We start from the raw sequence: 24,967 nt of genomic DNA, 5'->3' as shown, positions 1-24,967 counted from the left end.
GTCTGTTTCAGAGTCTGTTTCAGAGTCTGTTTCAAGGTAAATTGTTTGTGAAAGAGCCAACAGTTGCCTTTGTACTGAAAATGACACGGAAAGTGACAGTGTTGGGGCAGCTGGGGAAAGCAACTTAAATCCGATTTTTCTCGCAGGAATAGTATGGAGTTACAAGTAGACCTCGTTTCAGAATCGTGTTTTCTGCAACTCCTGTTCATCTTCACCCTAATGTCAGTCTAATTAAAGATAAAACTGATGAGGCAATTCTTCAAGCATAGTTTTATCACATTAGCTTATATGAACACGTAAAAACTTGCAATTTAAACAGAATTGATGATTTAAAACTGTTTAGTAATCCAGTAGGTTTACCTTTTACCTTTGAGTGCACACGTGTCTCAGTTCAGTGTGATGTGTTGTAACCAGCAAAAGTCACAGCCTCAGTTTTTTGGGAATTCCTACCAGGAATTTTCCACAGCAGGGCCTCAGGGGATAATAGGTGTGGAGATTCCAACAGGAGACTGATAAAATATGAGTTTTACAATAGCTTAACTATAATGTTCTCCTAAAAAAAACCTGAAAATTCTCCAAAATTAATCAAATTTCAGTGCATACATACATTTCATAGTTAGGCAGTCACAAATAATTACCATACCAGTKTAATTGTASTATAACTGTCTGTATATGAGACTGACATTTAATAYTAAAAAAGGTTCTAACTGCATTTGTATGGTTTCTGTTATAGAACAATTCTGTTCCAGAATGCCGAAAATGAATGTGGAAAAAAAAGAAAAGAAGGCAGAGAAGAGAAAAAAGCTGAAGCAACACGTGGCCCAAAAGGACAAGCTGGAATTGGAAACTAAACCAAAGAAGAAGAAGCAAAAGCTGCAGGTAAGGCTGTTTAATTCAATAYATTATCAATTTGTTGTTGCTGTAGATTCTGTTCTGAACATGAATGTAGCGTTGGATTCAGTTGCAGTGATTCCTTGGATGAAATATGCTAAAAGGAAAAGAGAAATTAAGCCAAATGTGGGTACAATCATAGCAGGCAAGGCCTGATCTCTGTTTGTTTTGGATGTTTCTGTGAAAGGCAGGGAATGGATGTGGGTGAAAGGTGAACCAAGTGAGGAGCTGTCATATGGCAATGTCAACATAGCTTCAGTCTTCATGTGATTCTGAGTAGCTGGGAAAACATCAAAGATGTTTGCTTGGAAATTCTCCTGGTTTTTGGACAGAATGTCAAGTGGCCAGAAGGTGTCAGCAATCTCTTTGTATTCCTGAACGTTTTATGAATTAATTTTATGAGAAYGAAATTAGCAAGCTCAGTATGTTACTTGTTATTGTCACTTGTTACTTTTGTTAACATTTGTTACTTTCTGCTTTCTACAAGTAGAAACTTGGAGCTGGAAGTTTGGGGTTTTTTTTGTGGTGGAAATTATGCATAAACAGGACAATTCAATTCTGCTGGTCTTAGTGGTTATTATGGAATGAAAATCAAAGAACTRTAAAGCAGTTTAAGAAGTGGAGAGGGAAAGCAGGTTTTTTTCCTCAGGAATTTTTGAGGATCMTCTCAAGCTCTTGTTTTTTGGCCTAACATAAAATAGATGTGAAAGCTGCTTGTTATTTCCTTTATCATGAGATGTGTAGCTCAGTGGAGATCAAGTAACTAAAAATTAATACTTATTTTGTATTTGTGCCRTTATAATTGAATCTGAGTGAGAATAATTTTCCAGGATAAAACAGTGTGAAATTGAAACGTCAGAATGCAAGTTTTATTGGCTGTGACAATCCGTATAATTTCATGCAAAACTACCAAACATCCCAGGTGAACTTTAAGCCCCATGGCAAGTGGGGCCTTTTTGGACCATCTGATGTTCAGTGATCAGTYCTTAGAACACCCAGATGAGTTTTGTGGGCTGTGCAGACTGTGCAAGAGAGCAAATATTAATGGCAAGAAGAATCCTTAATACTCTCAGGGAACACCACTAAGCACAACAGTTCTTAGAATCATAAAAGTTGATGCCAGTGGGTGGCTTGAACATGTATATAGTGAGTTTTAGGGAATGCCATATAAGGTCTATGCCAAGACATTTCTTGGCATCAGCTTTATAAACTGTAACTGTTGATAGCAGGGAAGTCTAAATTAATAAACTTTTTTTTTTTGTTTGTTTGAAATGACTGTTGAGAATGAAAAAYGTGAGGCAGATCTTAATTTTACTTCAGAAATGGTTAAAAGAAGTTAATTGCTCGGCAGTTTGATTGTTACTCAGTGTGTACTCCCATTTTTGTGTGAAATGCTTGGTTAAGGCACATTGGTATTTATGCTTTAAAGTGCTTTTGGACATCAAATCTTTTCAGCATGGAAAGTGTAGTAGAAAATGAGGTAAAACTGCTGTTTGAACAGGAAGATCAGGAGGAACTCTGGGAATGCAGTGATGTGCTCAGTCAGGGTGRATGGTTCCAAGTAAGAAATTTGGGACAAAAATAAAGGCAACTGCTCAACTGCTGAGAGCGTTTATTCTGCACCCTTACTCTCCTTGATTTCTGTCATTTTAAAATAAGCTGGAATTTTGCTAGACCYATAGGAATTCCTGAATCATGGTGACTGGATTCTGATGAGCTGTGATTGGCTTTCAGTGCAGTCACTCAATTAAAGAAAACTTCCTGGCRTTCTTARAGTAAGGATGGGTGTGCTCCAGTTTTTCCTGAGGAGTCCCATGTGTGGTAGAAAGAAGTCAAAATTTTTGGTGGGACWCARATTCATTAAGTTATTTTCCTGTGACTTGACTTTTTTTTTTTTCTGTCAATTCTAGCCTAGCAAATTTTATCTCCAAAGTGGAGAATACAAATCTCTAATTGATTTAGTTATAGAGCTACAAGCAAGTCCACCTGTGTTTTAGGTGACTGAATTTAGTGTACACTGATCGTTCCTTCTTGAAATTTGTTTCAAAAATTCTTGCCAGCATTTTTCCTTRGAACAGCTTGACCTTTCTGAGTAATCTTGATGTTTTATTGATTTTCATCTACTCAATTTCTTCTGTTTACACTAAATAGCAATAAGCATTTCAAAACCAATATGAATGTTTCCATGAGTGATCTTAGAACCACACAGCWCTAAGTGACACATCTCTAGTGAAGCTGAGTTTTAAAGTTTAATTAAGTTTTAAAACTTAATTCATCCTTGTGGTTTATCTGAGTGATTTTCCTAATGTTACTGTTAGCCATTTGGCAAGAATTGCAAAGCATAGGGTTTTTTATGCCTAGACATTATTTTTACATSTTTTTTAGTAACTTTTATATTTTATTAACATATGTTGAACTATCAGAAAGTTTTTTTCTTTCAAATTGTAACATAGACATGAAGAGATGTAAAATGTGCCATGTAGATTGGTAGTTTCAAGTTGAATATTGGCATCTTAGGTCACAACTTGCTGATGGTTTTTTCTGAGACCAGTTAATTTTGTTTCAGTTCTCTGCTGTTTGCWGASCTGCTGGCTTTCTACACAACAGTAGGAAAYTCTTTCAGCACAGAACATCTATTAGGCAAGACTCAAAATTCGTAATCCGTGGAAAACAATATTAATTTCCTGTTCCTTCCCAATTTAGTCTAGTAAACATGGAAACTTCAAGGAAAATTACAATGACTAAGGGACAATCGATCTTTATAAATCAAATCCCCATGCTGGTGGTTGAAGGGTACTTTAGGTAATGCTCAGCCAGCCAGTGGGTGTTTCCTTGTACTTCCTCGTTATCTTCAGCATTTCTAGTGGTTGGAGGAGGAGGAATCAACATTTTCCTCAGATAAAGGCAGGATCAGTGGGAAAGGAATTTAATTTTTGAGATTCCATGCAGATACTACAAACAATGGCAAATAAACAAGTAGCTCATGGTGTTTCTTTCATCAGAGTGTGCAGGTGCCCAAACAGTAAGATCTGTTTACTAAATGGAAAATGGCAAAATCTGTAAGGAAAGTGTTTTTCTGTTCAGCTTTTTGGAGGTTAGCATAAAGAGCAATATAGAAATATTTAGCTGCAAAGCAAACCACARAAAAATGACTCCTTAAAATCACTGTTTGTGTGTAGCAGTGGAAACCCCATAAAATTAAGTTTAAGTKGTGGAGATAAACATTTTGGGCATGAGCTTGATGGAAGAGCTGGGAATGCTACTTTGATATGATCTTTAATGCTGCTTGTAATCAGGTAACTGGGGTAGTAATKTGAATGTTTAATTAATGCAAACCAGACATTGGTGCAAACTGATCCAGCAGATTCTGTAAAGCTATCATCAGACAGTATATTTATTTGTTTGACAACCCACTAATTCATCCCAAAGCCTGTTCTTGAAATAATGAGTTGTGGATGATTTGCAAACAAACTCAGTAATCCTTTATTGTTCCCTTAATTTATTTTTCTAATTAATGGGAAGATTATCTTGTAACCATCAAAATAACTTGGTTTATATTTTCCCATCCTAAAAAAAAATGAAGTTAACAACTTAATGTGATGTTGCAGGATTTTCTTCTGATTATCAGGCTACCAATATTAACTATATCTAACATACATTAAAAGTATATTTTGGACACTGTTTGCACTGCAATTCCACTATCCACTGTTCCACTTGTTTGGTTCCACTGTACTAGCTTAATCCTCTGTTTGCATCCCATTAATATGGGATGCATTAGGGTTACCTGAGGTTATTAATTTTTGTATATGTCAAAAAAAGGAATAMGTAAAAAAAACCCCTTAAATACTGAAGGCAAAAGAAAGAAAARACTTCCARAAAGTTAATTTTATTTAGCATAGACTCCTAAAATAAGATTCTCGGCTCGTATTGAGGTTTTTCTGACCAATTTTAAAGTATTTTTAACATGCAAATAGAGTTTTGTCCATGTTATGAAGACAAGATGACATAATCTTTCATCTTCCCCCATCTCCCCCTGTGCCTTGATGGAAAGATACATCAGCAAAAAGCAGTTTCCCAGTGATAAAGGGGGGTGGGAGCTATTTCTCAAAACAGCCRAGTTAAATGTCAGGATGGATATTATTCTGCTCATTAGTCTGCTGGGTTTTGTCAGTCTAKAATTAAAATGTTGRGCCTATTTCTCTTTGCTTTGGGCTACCTTTCAGCTGAATGTTTATTCTTGGYTTGTTTGTTTGGGKTTTTTTTACTTGCACASAGACAAGTTTGCTGGCCCATTGGCTTCTTAGTGCCTCTCTGATGGCCTTCTGATAGCTGGAAATAATTATGTAGCTCTAAATCCATGGCATTTATAGCTTACTGTGTGACATCTTACTTGGTTTATCTGCTTTSTTATCTATGCAATATTTCTCAAATTAGGGAAATTTAAAAAAAAACAACCAACCACAAAACAACAAACTTTGAGGGCAGCTGGTTATGGGACTGAAACATTTGTTTCCTGCTAACATTTCTTCATCAGAATATTGATAGTGTTGCTTCAAATAATTCTATTAAATTAACCATACATTTATTTATTTTTTAAAAAGGGGTACATTTAATTGTGACACCCATGTAGTGTTTATAGAGAATAGTAGGCCTTTTGTAAACAGACATGGCTAAGAAGGTACAGAATCGTGTCTGAAATATGGATGTGCATAGATTAGGCTGAATAATTTTACATTCCTTTGAAAATTATTTTTGTAATGGTACGAATAGATTTCCCAGGAAAGAGCATTCACAGCTGGGAAAACAGTTGCTACTTTGAAGATGGTTTTCCCAGGCAAAAGGCTCACGTCCCCAACTGTGTTTGGTATAAACAATATGTGGTGTATTTCTTACTCGTGTTTAAAGGAATTGTGCATTCTTCATTACATACTGGCCAACAAGAGTTTCATGCTAATTCTGGGTATTTGCCTTAATCTGTATCCATTCAAAGTTAATTCCCTACTTTTATTAACAAAGCCAGGGTATTAAATTGATGGGGAATTTGGTGGTGAAACACAACAGTCCCTTCTTTGCTGTTAAGAGGAGAAATTCTTCCTTCTCTTCTTGGAGCACGTACTTGTCGTTTCCTCTCAGCCCTCATTCTCTGCTTGCTGGTGAGACTTTCCTTGATGGTTCTTGTTGGATTTTCACAATAAATCCTTGCTTTTATGCCTTAGCTGCAAATATCTGAAAGTTGAAATTCAGGACAGGATTCCTGCTTGTGGGCTGAGCTGTTGAGTGTTCTGTTGTTGAAGGAGCAAAAGCTCCAGTCCAGTGAGAACACAGTTTGCTGCCCTTTTTCAATAATAATTTTATTCTGGTTCTCTATTGATGACTTCTAACTCCTCGTAAAAAGAGGCATCATCAGTGAAAATTGYTGGAAAAGGCTCAAATTGTTCAGTATGGAAAACTTGGCAAAAAGCCTCAAAATATGTGTAACATCAGTTCAAAAAAGTCCCGTTACATGTTTGAATTCACAAAATGCATTCACTTGGCAAGAAATTAAGTTGTAAGCTTGAAAGGATGTTTGCTGCATTCTGATAYAGGATAAAGAGTAGAGAAATGGGCATTCAAAGGCAATTATTCTTGACAGGGCTTGAAAATGTGTATAGTATAATGCATTAATGCAGGCCTGATTCTTGTGGATTTGTTACTTCCTCTTTATTGCTCTCAGGACTGTTTTGTTAATGTTAATTTGTTCAAAAAACCTCAAATTGCACAGATTTGGATGTGTAAAATATGATTATTCTAAAAAGCAGCCCCGTCCTTGATGAAATGCTGCTGCTTGTTTAGACAATGTGGGAGTCTGGTATAACGATTTTTATAAAATATGACTTTGTGTCTTGATGAAATAGGTTCAAAAATTAAAACCCCCCAAAGTTTTGGTGCAAAGGAAGTGATGGCTCCTTCCACAGTATAAATAAGAAAAGAGAAATTTCCTCCTTTAAAATACCTTTTGTGTTTAGATGCAATACTGTGAACCACATGAAAGATCAGTGTATATTTATGTATGTTAATAAATTACAGCATAGATAAAATGGCTCTTGGGTATTAGATCAAAGCCACGCAGATTAATAAATACTTGGAATGTGCTTGTCTGTTACATCCAACAAGTAATTAGAATGGAAAATTAATCTTTTGACTTTTAGAAGCTGCCTGAAATATCGAGGGTACAAGCATGAAGGTATCTGACAGGGAAAGCAGACTCTGTCTTTGAATGCATTTACCTATTTCTAATTGAATCCCACAGGAGTTCTGTAGGACATCAAACGGAAGAGCATCAACCAGTGTTTTATTAAATTTCTCAGCATTATCTTAATAATTTGCATCTGTAAACCAGGCTATTGCAAACAGCATATACATAAGGGCAGACAGCTTTTCCTACCATCTCAGAGTCTGAAAGATGTCAAAGCTGTTCAGAGAATGGACTGAGGGCTTAGAGCTGCATTGCTTAAAAAGGAGCAGAGTGGTTATGGAAAGAGAATAGAAAATTTGAAGTATCCATGGAAAATACTTGCTTTTAGTAGCTGCCATTCCATCCTACCTTTACGTTATGTACTGAATGCTAAAGGGGAGTTATTCATCCTTGCCCACTTGTRAAATAACTGGGTGGTTACAGAACTGTTGTAGTGAAACTGCAGTACAGAGGTCATTGAAATTGGGCATGGGCTTTTTGTGAACTTAGGAGCTTTCATATTCCTCAGYGGCTGATTCTTTTTTCAAAAATACCTTTGGAATAGATAATGGAAGTCCTTCCTGTTTTATTATGGAAGTGCCATCTTTCATGACTTTCAAGCCTGTACTCCAAAGGCATCTTTTAATAAACTTGTGAGGTTTAGAGGTTTTTTTTGTTGTAAAATATACCATACTTTGCTTAGATCATGGTTATATTCTTTACAAAGATTTGTCTAGATTAAGTCATGATCTAGTTTGAGCTTTGAATAGACGCAGTCAACTGTCCTGATCTGATAGGTCTTGGAATAAAAATCCATGGCCAAGACCCAAAAGGTATCATTGAGAGCCAAGAAGGGCACAGATCAGCAGGAGACAGGGGCAGTTTTCCATGGGTCCTGATGGACCCCTTGTTTTGGGTTCTGTGTGCTCCAAAGTTGGCTCCAGCAGCACCTCTGCCACACAACACAACCACCTCTGATCCCACAACACTCCAGCAGTGTCACCCATCATCAGGCAGCTCTAATTAGTGTGAGAAAAAAACATGTCACGTTTCTCACTGTGCTAGAGAATGAGCTTGTAATATCAGAAGTAATTATTCTGACTTGATGTCTTTGGAAGCCAAGCAAGTTTATAAATTAAGTTCCCACACACATGACTCTCTATATCTTCTTCCCACCTTGATCCTCAGTTGTCAGGTGGATGTTTGGAATCCTATCACATTGTTTAAATGAGCTCTTTCCTCGGTTTCTTTCTCAGTTTGCTGTGTGCACTTCACTCTGGAGCACAAGAGTTAAAAGGTTTCTGTATTCAGGTACAGGCTATTTCTCTTTTGTAGTTCTGAATGGAGAGAGAATGAAAGGAAGAAAATCTTATTTGCCATTATATTACTGTTTCTATTGAGAAAATGCCTGGGAAAGGAAATATTTCTGCTGCCGAGGCAGAAAACAAATTTATCTCCAGCACTATTAGGCAATTCTACCACTGAGCTCTTTCTGTAAAAATCGCCTTAACTCTAATTCTAAGGATAATTTAACAATATCCTAATAATTTTCCTGTTTCTCTACTATGTCTTCTTTCCCCCACAGTTTTTTTTTTAAAGTCCTTCCAAAAAACACATTCAATGCAATTTGAAAAGGTCTTAAACCTTTTCAGTGATTTTGCTTGCAGGTCAAGTGAGCTGGGACTTGTAAGCAGAGCTATTCCTTTGGAAAGGCTTACCCTGCTGCATTAAATATTTATTWTGAGAAGGTAGAGTTTTACTTTTTGGTATTGAACAGCTCAGTAGTTTAATTTAGAACTTTGAAATGTACCTGTAACGAACAGTTTGAACAATTTGAGAAAGCAGGTTGGAAATTTGAACGTGGTTTTATCACAGGGGTTGAACAGTTAGGTGACTTGCAGGTGACTTTGTGAGATGCAGAAAAATATCTTTATTTTTTCCTAGTGGAATTTAGTGGACACATGTAAAATAAATGAAGTAGCATGTAAGAAACTGAGTTGAAWGAAGAGCTGATCCTGCACAGTCTGYMGWYCTGAGAGGGCMCTGCTCTTGWGKTGGCATCTTGGGTGGCTCMATGTGCAGTTTATTCWTAGCTCCTGCCTGTCTCATGCTGCCATATGATGGAAGTCTAAAAGGAAGCCCAAACCCAAGGGTTAAAAGTTTATTGTATTAAATGTCACTGTGGAATAAATAGTTTGGACAATACTGTTGAAGAAAGGACACTTACATTATAAATATGAGTGGAGGGTGTTCAGATTTTCMTATCTGGTGTGTCTCTCTTTAAAACATGGCACAGGGCATGTACCACACACAACAACTCTCTGACAGCAGAGCTTAAGGGTGTAGAGAAAAGGTCTTCTGTGTGCATGTCTTAAAAGTGACTTTGTTCCCTATTACATGTTGTTGCAGTTTTAACAAAAAAAAGGACAAATAAACAGTGAATTTGGCCCTGTGTTCTACTGYGATGAAAACTTTAAATATTTGTCAGAACGGGTAATGTAAGGCTTAAAGGGAAGGATACTGTCCCTTAAATTCAAATCAAGCCCTTATCTTTGTTGTTTTCAATCAAAATCAAATTAATTCATTGGCTCACCTTCATGAGTAGCTATTAAAATTCAAGCCKGCTTCTTCATGCACTCACTTGTTTTTAGTTATGCAGAAACAAGTTCCAATGGAATTAATGATAATCAGGGTTGAACTTGACATGCTTTTACTTATGGTAAACCACTCTTTAGCACATTTTTTATGTGACAATCCTAACCATTTAAAATTGTCCAGACAACCTTTTCCCTTTTGCAATCTTAATAAACAGCTGAGAGAATACAGCAAAATCCTTACACGGGGAAAAAATTCAGTTATACTCTAACACAACTTGATGGCTGGAAAAAAGATTAGAGCCTGCACTGTACAGCCAGTGAATTTTGTTTGAAACACAGATACTTAGTCTGAAATTTTACAAGCATTTTCTTGTAAAACTTTGTGCTCAATTCTTTTTCAAGCTTTTGAAGGCAGAGGTGACTTTTCTTGCATCTTACCCGTATTATGTCAAAGCCTCGCACAGAATCTGCGATCGCCTGACTCATTGATTCAAATTCTCTGTCACATGCCCTCCCATCCTGTAAAGCTTTTCATAAATGAATCAAGCTTTATCTTTAGACTTCGCATTTTCGAGAGGTTGGTGTTGTGTCTGTGCAGTTGGTATTTAGTGTATCTCCTAAAACTGTTAAAAGAATGCAAAGTTACAGCATCTCTAACGTGTTAAAGAGGTCTCAGATAACTCTTGTTCTCATTTATTTTTATTTTGAGGGAAGCCTGTTGCTTTCAGTTGCATCAGGTTCAGATTGGTGCTAGTTTTTGCTGTTTGAACGGGGTTTTTTTTGTTTCTAGACTTCAGGTATACTCTGCATTCAAGGCATTCTTGTGTTAAGGTATTGTTTTCATAAGTAGGATTCTTAGATTATTCCCTTTCTCCTCTTTACTGTGTGCTTTTCCTCATACTAGACTTTTCTGGAAGCCTGATAAGGATGATAATAGCACAGATTGTGAGCATTGTGATAAAGAGATTTTTAAAATCTCATAATTGTCATCAGTCCAGTGTTTTAGAAAGGCATATGGAATCCTTTCCTTAAATCCAGCAATTAAACAATTGTGAGAAAACAGAAAAAAGTGAAGAAGTTGTATCAAAATTCTCGCTCCTATTCCTTTTTTCCTCTACACTCTAGTAAAGGTTTTATTTACTGGTGATTATGTTCTTTGAAATTAAAGAACATGACACACCAAGCTGAGATCTTTGTGGTCCATGGATAAGCCATAGTAGTGAGTTACTGCAAGATAATGGCTGCAGAAAGCATATTGTGTACATAAATACGTGGAGGCTGTATGACATTTCTGTAAATACAACTTTGTGCAGAGTTACTGCTTAGAAAAACAAAGCTTTGGGAATAAACGTGCAGTTTTTTCAGCTGGGAGAGTGCTTTGCATTTAAAGTAAGAAGTATGAACTGTGCCTGAAACTACTAAATTTAAACATAAGCCTGTACTAAAATATCAGCAGTAGGGAACTCATCAGGTATTTTGGGTCWGTAATTTGGCTTTAAACATGCAATAGGTTGTTTCAGGTTGAGTAAATATGGTTTTCTTCAGGCTATAGTAACCTGATCTTTCTCAGATTTTGCTGCGTATTACGAATCTGATTCATTTGGAAACAAACTACTTGTAGGATGTATGAGCAGGCATTTGCTATTGCTGTTTGTTTATTATTATAAGCTTCTGCATAAAGACTTTCTTGATTTGTGTTCTACRGCAGTAGTAGAAAAGCTTCTACCATAGCCTTGATCAAAAACGTGATCTCTGTATTGGAAGCAGAAGGGGAAAGGAGCTTATTCCTGTAAAACCAAAATAAGCAACMACTAAGATTGGGAAAGTGTATTCCCATAACCTCAAAAAGTTATTTATTCATGGCAAGTGTCAGGATTGCACAGRSCTAATACATCTGTAAGCTCAAGATGTGTCTTTTTCCTCAGAATTGCATTGCCAAGACAATTATCCCWTTGTTCATTTGGGTGTTGTCTGAAATAGCCGTTTTTAATGGTGTGATTAATGTCTATTGGCAGCCCATAGGACCTGAGTAATTGTGGTTAATTCCAAAAAGCAAAATATTGAGGAGCAAGGGCTACAGTGATGCAGAACAGTGGTGTGAGATGACTTGCTAAGTGGTTTTTAGCTGCTCAAGCTATGCTTGCATCTTTCTTGAGAAGAGATGTTTGGTGTTCTACAGTGATGATGGGACTAAAAAACATTTTTCCTATAGTCGATCACTTGCAAATAATCTGCAGTTGCTTCAGATTCCACCCTGCAGTTCCTGTTGGAGCTGCAGGAATATCCAGCTATTTCAAATTCAGCCATCATCCTCTTGTGGCCTTTTTGTTTATAGGTCAGGTCTTTTGTGGCCAAAACTTCCACTAGGAAGCTTGAGATATTTCATGAGAAATATGAGTGGAATCATCGTTTTCACTGTTTTCTTTATTGCTTTAGTAGCTTTAGTGATTCTTTTAAAGGTCTACATTTAAAAATCCTTTAAAACCTGTTATTGTGCTAATTAATTAATATATGACATTTGGAAATAGGACAGARCATCTTATTCTGCTGAGTTTTGGTGCTTCAGTCAATAAGCACAGAAGTGAAATGAGTTTATTCACTTGAGAGATGCAGCAAGTGATGTTTTAATGATCTTGCACACTAATCTCTAGGAACTTTATAGCTTCCCTGAATAAGTTCAGGAGTAACCTGTGCTAAGCATCAATCAGATTTAAAGCCCAATTATTTGCTAGAAGAAAAGAAACTGTTGTTTTCCAGTAAGTGATGCTATAATTTGTTTGYTTAGTATAATTAATCTTCAAATAATCAAAGCATCCAGCATTCACCTTACAATCTTGAAAGGCTGGTGGTTTCTGGAGGTGGGATGGATGTGCACAAAGTTCAGATCTGGTAATCTCTAATCACACTCTCCATTACCTAAGTTCTTCCTTTCTAAAAATGGAGGCGTTTGCCATTTTCATAAGCAATATCTACACAATATCTACGATATCTTTTGCAGAAAGTGATGCTTGCTTAAAAATCACAGCATTTTGTTCTGGCAATCAAAACAGACTCACTGAATGTGAAGAGATCTCATGTAATAAGCACTCAAATCTGAAGGCAGGTGTGAATGTGCACAGTGTAGGYGCACTGGCATTTTTGACAAAAARCCCAATTATATCTGTTCTGGGAGAGATTATCTGGGTCAATCCTTAAAAGACAGAATGAAGCACTGCATTTTGCCTCTGTGGAATTCTTTGAGATGAGCACTATAGTTACAGATGATTTTGGTTTTGATCAAGTACTGATGTAAACAGTAGTTTACATTTAGGAGACAAAATCTTACCGCTGTGCTTGATTATATTGAGATTAAAAAACCTAATCATGGAAGACATGCTAGAACACAGTGACGGTAGTACTGTGTAGTTCTTGCAAGCAAAGTAATTCATCTTAACATGTTTGGATAAAAAAAAAAATCAATGTTTTCTGCGTCTCCACATCAATATGTTGTAATGATTTTTCCTCACTGTTATGGCAGCTTCATTATTTCAATGGAAGTACCTTATGTACACCAGCAAAGTATCATCTCTGATAATCAGATTACATCTTGAGTCTTCCTAACTTGATAAAATTTTCTCTTAYATTGTCATTCATACATGTATAATACAAAATGAAGCTTCTTCAGTGCTCAGCTTTTAATAATCCTGTTTGTAATTAAATATAAATCTGACTAAAACATATTCTTCTACATTAAAGTCTTGTCATAAAAACATTTTGAATATAAACCTTCAATACTCAGTAGAGTGATACAATATATATATATACACACACACACAAATGCATTTTTTGTCCTGTTAGTAGCAAGCATTTTGTTCACTATTTGCACAACTTCACAGTCATACATTTTATACAAGGGCTACTAAATCAGACTTCTGATTGCTCATTACTGTCAGGAATGACAGACGTTAAGGCAGCCTGACAGAAGCGATGCAGTGTTGACATTTTCGTTTTCTGCTCAATGTACAGTCGCAGTTTGTCTCTGAAGGTTTCCCCCAGAAAACTGTAAATTAAGGGGTTCAAGCAGCTATTAGAAAAAGCTGCTAGGTTCACAATATGTCCAGTTAAAGGATAATCATGCCTGAAGGATGGGCTGTTTGAAGAGACAGGCTCGCTTTTCCTCTGGAGAAGTTGAACGCTAATGAAGACGTTTTCAGGGAGCCAGCAGATAAAGAAAACCAGGACAACAACAAAAATCATGCGCAGAGCCTTCTGTCGCCGCAGACGGAGACTCCTGTGCTTGTGTGCTTTTATAAGGACTCGGACAATTAATGAGTAACAAAGACCGATGATCACAAAGGGGATAATAAACCCCAGGGTTATCTCTAGCCACTGGATTTCCTTTACATCTGCAAAACAGAAATAGACCTCTCCGGTGTGTTGTAAATGCACGGCCGTGAACGGCACCAGAGCTGCCGAAATGGAYGCCATCCATATGAGCCCGCAGCTCAGCCTGGCGTGCTGCATAGTGCGAAAGAGGTTGGACCTCATTACTTTGGCCAACGCCAGGTATCTGTCAAAACTCATCCATGTCAGAAAGAAAATGCTGCTATACATGTTGATCTGAAGGAACAAAGACATAAAGGTACAAATGATGGTGATATCGTAATATTTCTCGTCAAGATTGAACACCTCGATGAGAGAATCGGCCACTAGAATGAGGTCGGCCACTGCCAGGTTTATGAAGTAAAGGTCTGGAATTGTCATTTTTTCCCGAAAGCTAATGTTGACAACCAGTATCAGAATGTTTCCTACAAAACCGATAGGAAAGAGGAATATGGTGTAAAGACAGGATAAGAAAAGGCCAATAACATATTGTTGGTGTTCTGATTTGTCAGCTAATCTAGAGGATATGCTTTCGTTACACAAATGGGATCCGTTCAGGTTAAAAGTTGTGCTGTTACATATAACAGGTGCTATTGAGGCAGAGTAAGTTTCCATGGTTAAAATATCTGCAGAAAAGATATTAGAACTCACAGTTTGGTGGCAGTGTGAAAAAAATCAGATTTTTGGTTGGTTTCAACTGACTTAGTYGTAAGCATTTTTGATTGGAATTGAAAAAAGATACAGACTTTTGTATAGGAAATTAAAACTCTTAAGAAGTCAGGTTAATAAGACTTAAAACTGACTGAAATATAACACTCCAAGTCTTAATTTGTTTTACAGGACACTATATACATTGCAAATGAGASAATTTGCAGTTCCTGTATGCCTTAACATCATGTAGGAATCTTTTTACCATGATGGGACTTGGGTCTCTTTAAMAAAAGCTTTTCATCAACAGTGTTTCTTCATGCAAGTTGGAAGGCAGTGGAATTTTAGCTCCATTTGTTTTCTTTTAATAATCAATGAACATCCTTGGACCTGCAATTTGCAAATGGAAAACGATTAATCTCATATTCCAGCGCTGTTCCATGTGCCATTAGCTTCTGCTAATTTAACATCACAGCTGAGCATGTAGGGAACATCATGTTTTAATATAWATGCAAAGGTTCAGTTAAAAGAATTTAAATTTGTTCTAGATGATAATACATTGTGAGGGCAGGTCTGTTAAAATTGCGTGTAGCCTTCAGGGGTTCACAATTAGAAAATGCAGAAATACAGAGAAATCTGGTATGGGAGTTCAGCTTAATAAAGAAAAATGGTATTTTTTATATAGATAGATATTTATAGATATATATTTCTTTTATCAGCTTGTAAGCTAATAAATAGCAGAGTCTGTGGCTGAGAAGGCAGCAGAGATGAAAAGCAGTTGGTTCCTGCTGCTTTCAGTGKGAGGGAAAGGCAAATTTTAGAAATGAAGGTAATACAAGCAGCATATTGATTTACACCAACATTATTATACTCAATTTGKTTTTCGTTGTGATTTATTATGTTTCACTGACTTCCGGGTAGTAATGGAAAATACCAGTTATCGGATTTGTTTACTTCTTAATGTTGAATGTTAAGCACTTGAAGCTTTGCTAGAAGTTTATTTGAAAAGAACYAAACAAAAGACACCCCAAACAAACAGCAAGGAAGTTATAAACCAGGGTATTTTCTGCTAGGTTTTAAATACTTTGAATTGGTTTGATCTTCATCTTGCTATGAAACCTTTGGCTTTTATTTACATGAAAACATATTTTAAATAGTTTGCTAGTAAAATTCATGCATATTTCYACATTTTAATGACTTAAATCCTGCCAGTGTGCAATCTGGGGAAGGAAAGAGCAGACCACTAGTGGAGAAGGAGTATTAGAATATTTTTAGTCAGAAATAAGCTCTGAGTTTGTTTAAATGTATTCAAGTCATCAGAAATAGCTACAGATACTTAAATAAAGATATGAGTTCCAGAGTTTCTATTTCATAATGAAACAGGCAKGAGTTCCCAGTACCTGTTGCTGAGTTTTGAATCAATTTAATAGCGYAAATCTTCRTGCTAAAATGTCCATTTGAAATTAYCCTTATTAGAGWAAGGTTCGGTGTTTGTTTCAAGCAGCTGGGGAAGCCAGACATAAACTGTTGTCTTTACGTAACATCATTTTATTTGTGAATAAGGCAGTAAAACAGATTTAAATACAATAAAAGATAAGTTAACAGCCTGAGCAATTGATTTTAAAAGGTCGGTCTGTGGTCAGATTTTAATTACATCTGAAAGGACGCCAAAAGCCAAGCGATTAAAAGCATTACAGGTAACTATGTACTTTGAAACCCTTCATTTTACCTTAATTCCATTTCTCCCGAGCTGATTTTCCTGCAGACAGCAGCAGGTTGGTCCTTGCTGGGTAATGGATGTGCCAACTTCCACTGTCCTCTCGGTAAAAAACTTGTATTTAGGTGTGCAGAGCTGCAGTGGATGCCACCTGTTGATGATTCAGCAGTAAATACAAAAAAATCGTATAAAAGTCTGCTCGGCTTTAAAACGTATTCAATAAAGGAGAGTTTACAAGAGCAAAATGCAGATCTTGCTGCATGTCCTTGGCAATAAAACAAGCTTTATAGATTCCCAGGGTTGTTCTAATTTGTGTGCAGTTGAAGTGCTGCTGAACAGCCTTATAAGGCTGTAATTAACCCTGTTTCTGCTGGTTTCTTTTTTTACTAGAACTGCTCAAGCGTCTTTTCTCTCGTATTTGCCAGTTTTATTTTGCCTGCTGTTCASGGCACCCTCCTCTCTGCCTCTGGTGTTTTTTAAAGTTTTATAGYCCGTTCAAATCTAGAGCTCAGCTGATCAATAATTAAGAGATTTATTTGCAAATTGMAATGAAGCATATTTTATATAGCTATAAAGCAATTATTACTGTTATTTGCACTATTTTTTAAAAGCCTCCGGGCAGTCTGAAGGGAAATATTTGAATGAAGACATCAAGCATCTGAGAAGGATCATTTGCTAAACTGACAAGATAAATTTCAGTTTTCCTACCTTCAAGTCGATCCCATTTTGCTGTTTGTATTTAAATTCTCAGGTATATGCTATTCTCTTACTTCTTAGAATTGYTCAGCTCAGAATAACATGGATAAAATAAGCTCACCCTACCAAGAATGAGGAGCCCCAGTTTTGCATTAAGCCACCAGTGCTGCAGGTGGAGTTTTGCATTTCATCTGCAGGGGGTAAAAAAGCCTACTTGGACATTTCCAGTAACACCACCTACTGGTGGYCAGAATTCTTAGAACGAGAAGAAAGTCAAACCTTCCTTGTAAAAKAGAAATATTTTATTTGTGGAAGTATTTTCCTGTGATGCTATTGATGTGACATCTGAAGGTTAAGTGCCACSGTTTTGCTGTACATCCATGCAGCATTCTGCTGCTGCTGTGGAATAAGATGAACGGGATCTCAGCATTTAAAACTTCAGGAAGACAATGTGACAGTTTCAGAAGTGTGGAGTAAGCAATTAAGATGTCATTATAATAGATTTATAATATCAATGACAGTGGTCAGATGTTGTTAGATCGCAAAGGATCTAATCTGTGAAAAAGTGAAGCAGAGGTTCCTCACATGAGTGGCTTTGGGAGGAGAAGCACTTTGCCTTCATTGAGGCAAATTTATTATTTGCTCCGTTTTTTGTAACACTGTGCATAGGAACAGAGGGTTTTGGCAGTGTTACTAAAAGGTTTTTTTAAGATGTTCTTGGATGATGGCTCTTCATAAATAGTTTTGGAATCRGTTATTATTTAGACCAAGAGAATGTTTGCTCAAGCTGGTGCTGGCAGAATTTTTCTGAACAGCAGTTTTCCACTGTGTGTGGAATGGAGTGTTTTAATATAGGGTGATAAGGACAGCTTAAGTGTTTTGCTTTGAGAAGAGTACAAATRTGATGGCATTGTAGGACTGGAATAATGTAAATGTTAGAAAAATCTTGTGATACGGCTTTGACGGTCTTAATTTTTTGCTGTCATGAAAGAACAGCATCAGAAAGAGTCTTTATTGTTGTTTGTTGATCATGTGGTTTTTGCTGTACTTAGTTCTGTCCTTCAGAGGTTCCACTGATCTTGCAAGGGCCTGAAGGATTCTTTATATTTCTTAATGTGTAACATTCACTTCTGGGTGTCAGTTGTTTGTTTATTATGGGGGCCTGGATTTGATAATCAGCTGGTCTGTCTGTCCTTGCTTGTCTAGCTGTGAATATCAGCTGATTTGCTGTTAAAATATATAATTCTGAATGCTAATTTTCTTGTTTGAATTCAGGATAAGAAATATGTCACTTTGCCATACTTCCAGAATTGTTAGGAAATGCTGTTTCAAAAGACCATGAAGTATCTGTTTTCTGTGCAAGTAGAACTGTGAAGCACAAGAGGTCATATCTAGCATTATGGTAATTTTGTATATTGTATTATTATATTGTAATTAGCAAGTTCTGTATTTCACTAAATACTTTATGAGATGATCATGGGAATCCCCGAATCCTATTTCCTAAAACAGATCACAGCATTTTCAGGCTCTTGCTCATGCAGTCAAATTATTGTTACTGATTAATCTATCTTAATCTCACTGCTTGTCATTTCCATACTCCATAAAATGCTTTTAAGTAATTTTAGCAGCTGCTGAACATTGTACTTTTGCTCTCTCCCCATCAGTTGCARGTATTCCACAGGATTTTCCTGTGAGTTAATGATGACCTTAATGATCCACGGTCACAGTTATGACAGTATTGACTCTCCAAGTTCCACTTATTTTACCTTACTGTGATTGTTGCTGAGATCATGTGCAACAGCATTTGTATAATGTCAGACCCCGATACTCCAGCATTTAGGATTTTCCTGGTTTAGTTGTACGTAGCAGGCAATGTGTAAAACACTGGAAACAGCTCAGTAAAATGTCTAACACCAGAGAGTCTTTCAGAAGCACTGGTGTGACTGTGATGTACATCAGTGCACTGAGAGGCTGAATGGGGGGTATAACAGAAGATATTCTGTGTAATCTAGCAGATTTTAACATATGAGCCTGTTATTGCACTGCTAAAAGGTGGCAGCTGAGCAGGAAGAAAGTGGGAGGTGTGAGTATGGGAGAGAACAGCATTGAGAGGTCTGAGGTGTCCCAGCTCTTGTGCCAGTGCTCAGTGGCAGCCTCTCCAGCTGGATAAGCAGGATAAATCCTCCAGAATCTATGAGAGTGTTGGATTCTGTCASAAATGGGGCAGAAGCTGTGGAGTCCTGGAGAAATTAGATCAGGGAAAGGGTATGAAAAGCTGGAAAAAAAGTAAGGTCCTGTATTGCATGGCAGAGAAAGGAAGCATAAATTAAAATTGTGTTGGAATGCTTACACTGTAACATAACCATCTGCAGAAGAAATAACATTTGTATAAGGATCTCTACTGAAACTGTYGCTAGAGGAAGTAGAGATGCTGTAGTGCTGCTCATGAGGTTTTGTCAGTAGAGTGATCTTCAAATTCTCACACCTTTTTCAACCACTGAATGACATCAGCACCCATTACCCTGCTCCAGAGCACCCTCAGACTTTATCCTGGCCAGCCTCAGTAGCAAATAATCTTTCTTGCAAGTAATCAAACTTAGTTTGAGCTGGAATTAATTGTGTTCCTGTGCCTGCAGGAAACCTTGGATGGAGTGTATTTTTGTGTGTTTAGGCCTTTCAGTTGCCAATAATTCTGAGAATGCATTTTTCTTACTAAAAATAATTTTTAAAAGTTCAGACTTTGCCTTTTGCAGGGGCAACACCCATTCAAACCCATTCAAACTATTCTGGTAAAACCTTTTTATTTATCTTAAAGCATAGATTGCAAAACTCTTGAGGGATAATCTAAAAATTTTACTAAGCTGAGCCACAGAATGCTGTCAAGCAAAAGATCAGAGAATCCTAGAATGTTTTGGGTTGGAAGGGATCTTAAAGACAATCTAGATCCAAGCCCTCTGCCATGAGCAGGGACACCTTCCACTAAATCAGATTGCTCAAAGCCCAAGCACTTCAGGCTCTATTCAAATGCTATTTAAATTTTTTTTTTTTTTGCAAAGCATCCATCGTTTTTATTTTAGTGGTTGAATCTCSCAGTCCTTTGCTGGACACTTTGTACCATGGAAGTGAAATGCATTATTTTATTCTATCAATTAGTGGATTTGTCGGTCAACGTATATGGTGGATACATTATAGAGATTACTTATTTTGGCTGCATTGCTTGAGCTTTCTCCCTGCCCTAAATCTTCTGCAGCTAGCTCAGAATCAAAACTAATATTAGTGCCCTTTCAGTGTGAGTTTAATATTAGAACATAACTAAGGGCAGACTTAGTAATACAGAGAGTGWTGTAGCAGCTTGAGTTGTGATTCAAGAGTGCACATCCAGTCTTTCTGTARCTCAGATTTGTTTGCTGTGGGCTCAGTCAAGTTCGAGCTGGTTCAGTAATGGTGAGTCCTGAGTGTCTACATGTTCTCTTCCAAAACATGTTACCAACTCAGAAATTCATGCTTAAACTTCAGCAGCCTGATCATTTCTCTTTTTCTACTGAACAAAGCGRGCTTTTTCAAATGCAGGCCAAAGTCTTGGAAAGATACAAATATTGCTAGTACAGAAGTAAAATATTCTTCTTTGAACTTTCAAGTATATCCCTTCATTTAATTTTGACAGCCTGCCTATAAAAATATAGGCTGTATTTCTTCTGGAACATACTGTTCAAAACTGAGTGAAGCCTGGGAGAAGTAAGGGTTCAACAGAGCTGCTGCTTGCATAAAGGAAAAAAGATCTCAGAGCATGGAGATTTTGTTTTGTTCTTAAAAATACTCCTTGGATTATTAATTATTTAGAAATTATTACTTTTAATCTTAGGCAGAGCTGCTCTTTTCTCCCTCATATCAGACTATATTAGAAGGATTTTAGGAGACTGTGTTTCTTTCCTGTCGCACACAGGGGTGTTTGCTCTCATATTCTAACTGGATGMAAGTAGATTTTCTCTAGGACCACAYRTTCATTGTCCTAAACTTGAATGTGAGCTCTGACTTTTTCAAGAATGATTCTGTGAAAACATTTCTGTTTTGCTAAAATTTATGCTCATAACTATTCGAGTTACTGGTTTGCGTTTTTCAGTCTCTCCCCTCTTGTTTACCTTCGTTTTTTTCATATTCAGTTGCAAAGTTTTTTTCATTGTACAGAGAGATTTCTTTATGGCAATATAACCAGCCATCCAGAAAATCCTCAGGTTTTTTCCACATGGACAGGGAGGAGACCAGAGTACATGTGTTCACATCTCACAGATGGCAGCCAGGAGCTTTACCCAGGAGTGCTCAGACTCACACACGATAGCTCTTTTTGACAAGGTGTACTCAGATCCTTGATCTGACAGTAGATCCCCACAGGTTTTATTGCTCTGACACTCAGTTATGGCTCTGCCCTAGCTGTGTCCCTTGCTGAGTGGATCATAAAGCACTTTCCACCCCAGCTCAACCTTGTGGCTCCTCACCCATGTGTTACTGGGATTCACTCACCCTCACACCACTTTCCAGGCCCTCCCCACTTTTACTGAACACATTTTCTTGTAGGCACCTTTCACAGTAACTCAGGACTCAGAAACAACACAAGATTTATTCTTTCATCTTTAAATATAAAATGTATGGAAGCTGTAAATAAAGTAGAATTGTTCATGCGTGATTCCCATACTAGGAAATTCCCATTCTYCTTATCCATGGTGCAGCTGAAACCATGACTTTCTGAGCTGGGATAAACAGCTTGTATCTTCTGACATATTCTTTCACTCTGTCAGCTTTTCCACTGATGTGCAGCTCTTACAACTCATCTCTTCAAGCTTCTTTCCTGCAAGGCTGATCTTTGGTCCACGTTGTTTCATCTCCCTCTTAGGTGCAAAACAAAACCTCTGATGCCATCTGAGAATTCCTTTCACAAGGATGAAATTGGCTCTTGTGTTCAAAGGGATGTTTCTTATCTACGTACTTCCTTTCTGACCACGTTGTTTAATAATCTGTTTATATGTAGAGTTCTTTAATTATCCATCTGTTCTTTCTGGCTGCAAAACAAAATTGCACAGAGGAACAGTCTGACACAAAGTAATGCAGACATCTCACCAGTGGATTTTTACATCTTGCAGAAATGTTGGYCCTTACAGTCAGAGTGGGACTACAAATCACCCTTTATTGGCATTTGCAGTCATGGTCCATACATTTCAGGATTTGGATGTCTGAGMCTAGATCCATATCTAAATACTAGATCTATATTATTATTATTGTTCCACTTCTGCACTTGGCTGTTGTTTTGTGGAAGATGTTCATTTTGATCAACCAGTTCCTGCTTTTCTCTCTTAGGCAGCCCATGCTGATTTCCAGCAGCTGCCCACGCAAATCTGGACCCCATCAGGAAGATCTTTCAAAGGATACAACTGCAAAAACCCCTGTCAGTTCTGTTAGCACCTGRGTTTCATAAAAAAAAGGCATAGATTTAAGCATCAAAATAGCTTTGCTCAGGATTCTTCAGGTTTCTTGCGCCTTCMTCCTCACAGCCCTATATTTTTAAAACTTTGGAGTCTAAGACTACGTCATTATCCAAGTTTTAGCACAATTTTGTGCTTTTCCTGTTTCCGTTCTCTCTTTTCCTCTCACAGAGGTGGATAAAGCCAGAGCCAAATGCCTGAGGTGGCTCCTGGCCAGATTTGGTGGCAGTAACAATGTGCTCAAAGCAAGCATTTACATCTTTGCACCTATGTCTCAGCCTGTATCAGCTACTGATGCTGCAGGGCTTCATCCAAACTCCTGCACCACAGCTGTTTAATTCAGATTTTTTCCCCTTTTTGCACCATTTACTCACCAACTCTCTAAATGTCCAATGCTTCTCTCTTGTCTCCACCAGAGCCTTGGTTCCAGTTAGGAACTGGGGCTTGGATTTAGTTTRCCTTCTTAAAAACACACCTCAGTCCTGCTGTTCTGGGCTGGCTTTTCTCTGTGTTTTASTTGGTGYATTACTGAATGTGCCTCTTCCAACRACTTCATACTTCTGAATGAACTCATCAGGAATGGCTTAGATCAATAATTGCTGTAAATCTAAATGCAAAGTGGAAGCTGAGAGTACATTAACAAAAAGCTTTCATTCTTGCACAGTTTTAATTAGCCATCCTGTTGATCTTTCCAATTCAGTGCCTCACAAAGGACCCAAAGCTTTCCTTTATGGACCCGTGTTTCCATTAATTCGATTTTTTTTTTTTTTTGGCACAGAAGTTCAGACAAAAACTTCACTACTGCTGTACTGGAATTATATATGCCAGTTATATACCAATATTATAGAAATAAGCAGTTTAGGGTAAGAAGTCAAAGGAGGAAGCACACCTGAGGAATTGGTCTGTCTGTGTATTTTTGCCTTTATTCAAAGTTGCTTTCTGCCACGCTTTTGTTTGCAGCTTTGCTAGGGCATTGATACTATTGCAGAAGCACAGTTCTGTGGCAGCAGTACTCATTTTTCTACATGACTCTGAAGCAATGCTTGCAGAAAAAGAGTCRTTTTAAATAAATATGTATATATGAAAAATACCTCAAACAGCGCCAGACCTTGGATGTTTTCTCACAGTAGAAMCAACCATCTTTTCCTTCCTGTATTGCTAGCTGAAAGATAGGCTAAGTTTGGGTTCTAAAYGAGGAACAATTGCCCTTTTTTTGAAGAAGTAAAAAAACCAAACCAAAACCCACAAACAAGCTAAAAAGTGTATTGACAGTTTTTTAGAACAGCAAGTATTACTGAGACCCACTTTGCTGGGTCGTGGCTGTTTCTGGTATTTCAAGGTGATAGTTGGCACTGGTTCCCCTTCTGCACCTTTGGATGACTTTACGTATTTCATCCTTGCACGGCTTATGAAAGCAAAATATAACCACCAAACTAGCACAGCTCTCGCAGAACAGCACTATTTCTGCAATGTTCATCACAAGCTCATTCTCTGTGGTTCCAATGCTCCTCTGTAGTTTCAGTGTTGTCCTGAAGAGAAGCATGATGTTATAAAACAGACAGCAAATAAATCCCATCACGCTGATGGCRTACACAGCGGGGTAAGCACGGATGTGCTGCCACAAAGTTGGAGCTCCAGCAGGTGCTTCTTTAGCCCAGAGGACAATAAAAGAGAGAATCTGAAGTAAAGATGGGATTCCAAAGCCAAAGGTGAATTTAACAATCTCRTATTCAGGCCAGGCGAATAGTGGATCCAACTGGCAGTTTGCTTCCAGCTGGTAATTGTCAGTGCCCACCAGCACTGCTGTGATCAGGGACAAAAAGAAGGTGAATATGAGCACAAACCCAACACAAAAGATGGGTCTTTGGATGGCTCTGCAGAGAGCAGTCTGTGGTGGAAATCTCCCCAGTAATAACGTGAGAAGTGCCAAAATGAGCACGTACTGAGAATTGAAATAACTAAAATTGAAAAAAAATGACAGTACACTACAGGCAAGGTGGGTTAATGTTAAATAGTCAGGTCGAGCGATGACAGTAAATGAGAAAAAAATCATTATAATATTGCTGATGGTGAAGTGTAGGAGAAGCAAGTCCAAGCTTTCTCTTTTGCTCTGCAAATAATTCTTTATGAAAACGATCAAAATACATATGCCWGCTATTAATCCTGTGGGTACAAAAAAGGCAATGTAACAGTGCATGAATCTGGATATGATGTTCTGGGAAGCTATGAGGGCTTCGATTTCTTCTGGGGAAGCGAAAGGCTGGCTCTTGCTTGGGTAGCTGATCCATGTCATGTTATGAGAGGTCATCCTTCTTTCCACACAGGGCTTATTTCCTCTTCAACAGTGTTTCAAACTGAACTGAAAATG

The 24,967-nt window shown here is 37.5% G+C and overlaps 1 protein-coding gene across 1 annotated transcript; it reads right to left on the bottom strand.

The window, feature by feature from the left end:
- Positions 1-13,508: 13,508 nt before the first annotated feature.
- GPER1 (G protein-coupled estrogen receptor 1) lies at positions 13,509-14,679 on the bottom strand. The gene has a single exon (XM_057379857.1). It carries the CDS (start codon positions 14,677-14,679, stop codon positions 13,606-13,608), a length of 1,074 nt encoding a protein of 357 aa, XP_057235840.1. The 3' UTR covers positions 13,509-13,605.
- Between the last annotated feature and the right edge of the window lie 10,288 nt (positions 14,680-24,967).

The sequence above is a fragment of the Malurus melanocephalus genome, unplaced genomic scaffold, assembly GCF_030028575.1.
Source record: "Malurus melanocephalus ecotype Western Australia unplaced genomic scaffold, MMel_1.1 scaffold_425, whole genome shotgun sequence".
In the NCBI taxonomy this organism is placed as follows: Eukaryota; Metazoa; Chordata; class Aves; order Passeriformes; family Maluridae; genus Malurus; species Malurus melanocephalus.
This window is presented reverse-complemented; position numbering and strand designations above follow the sequence as displayed.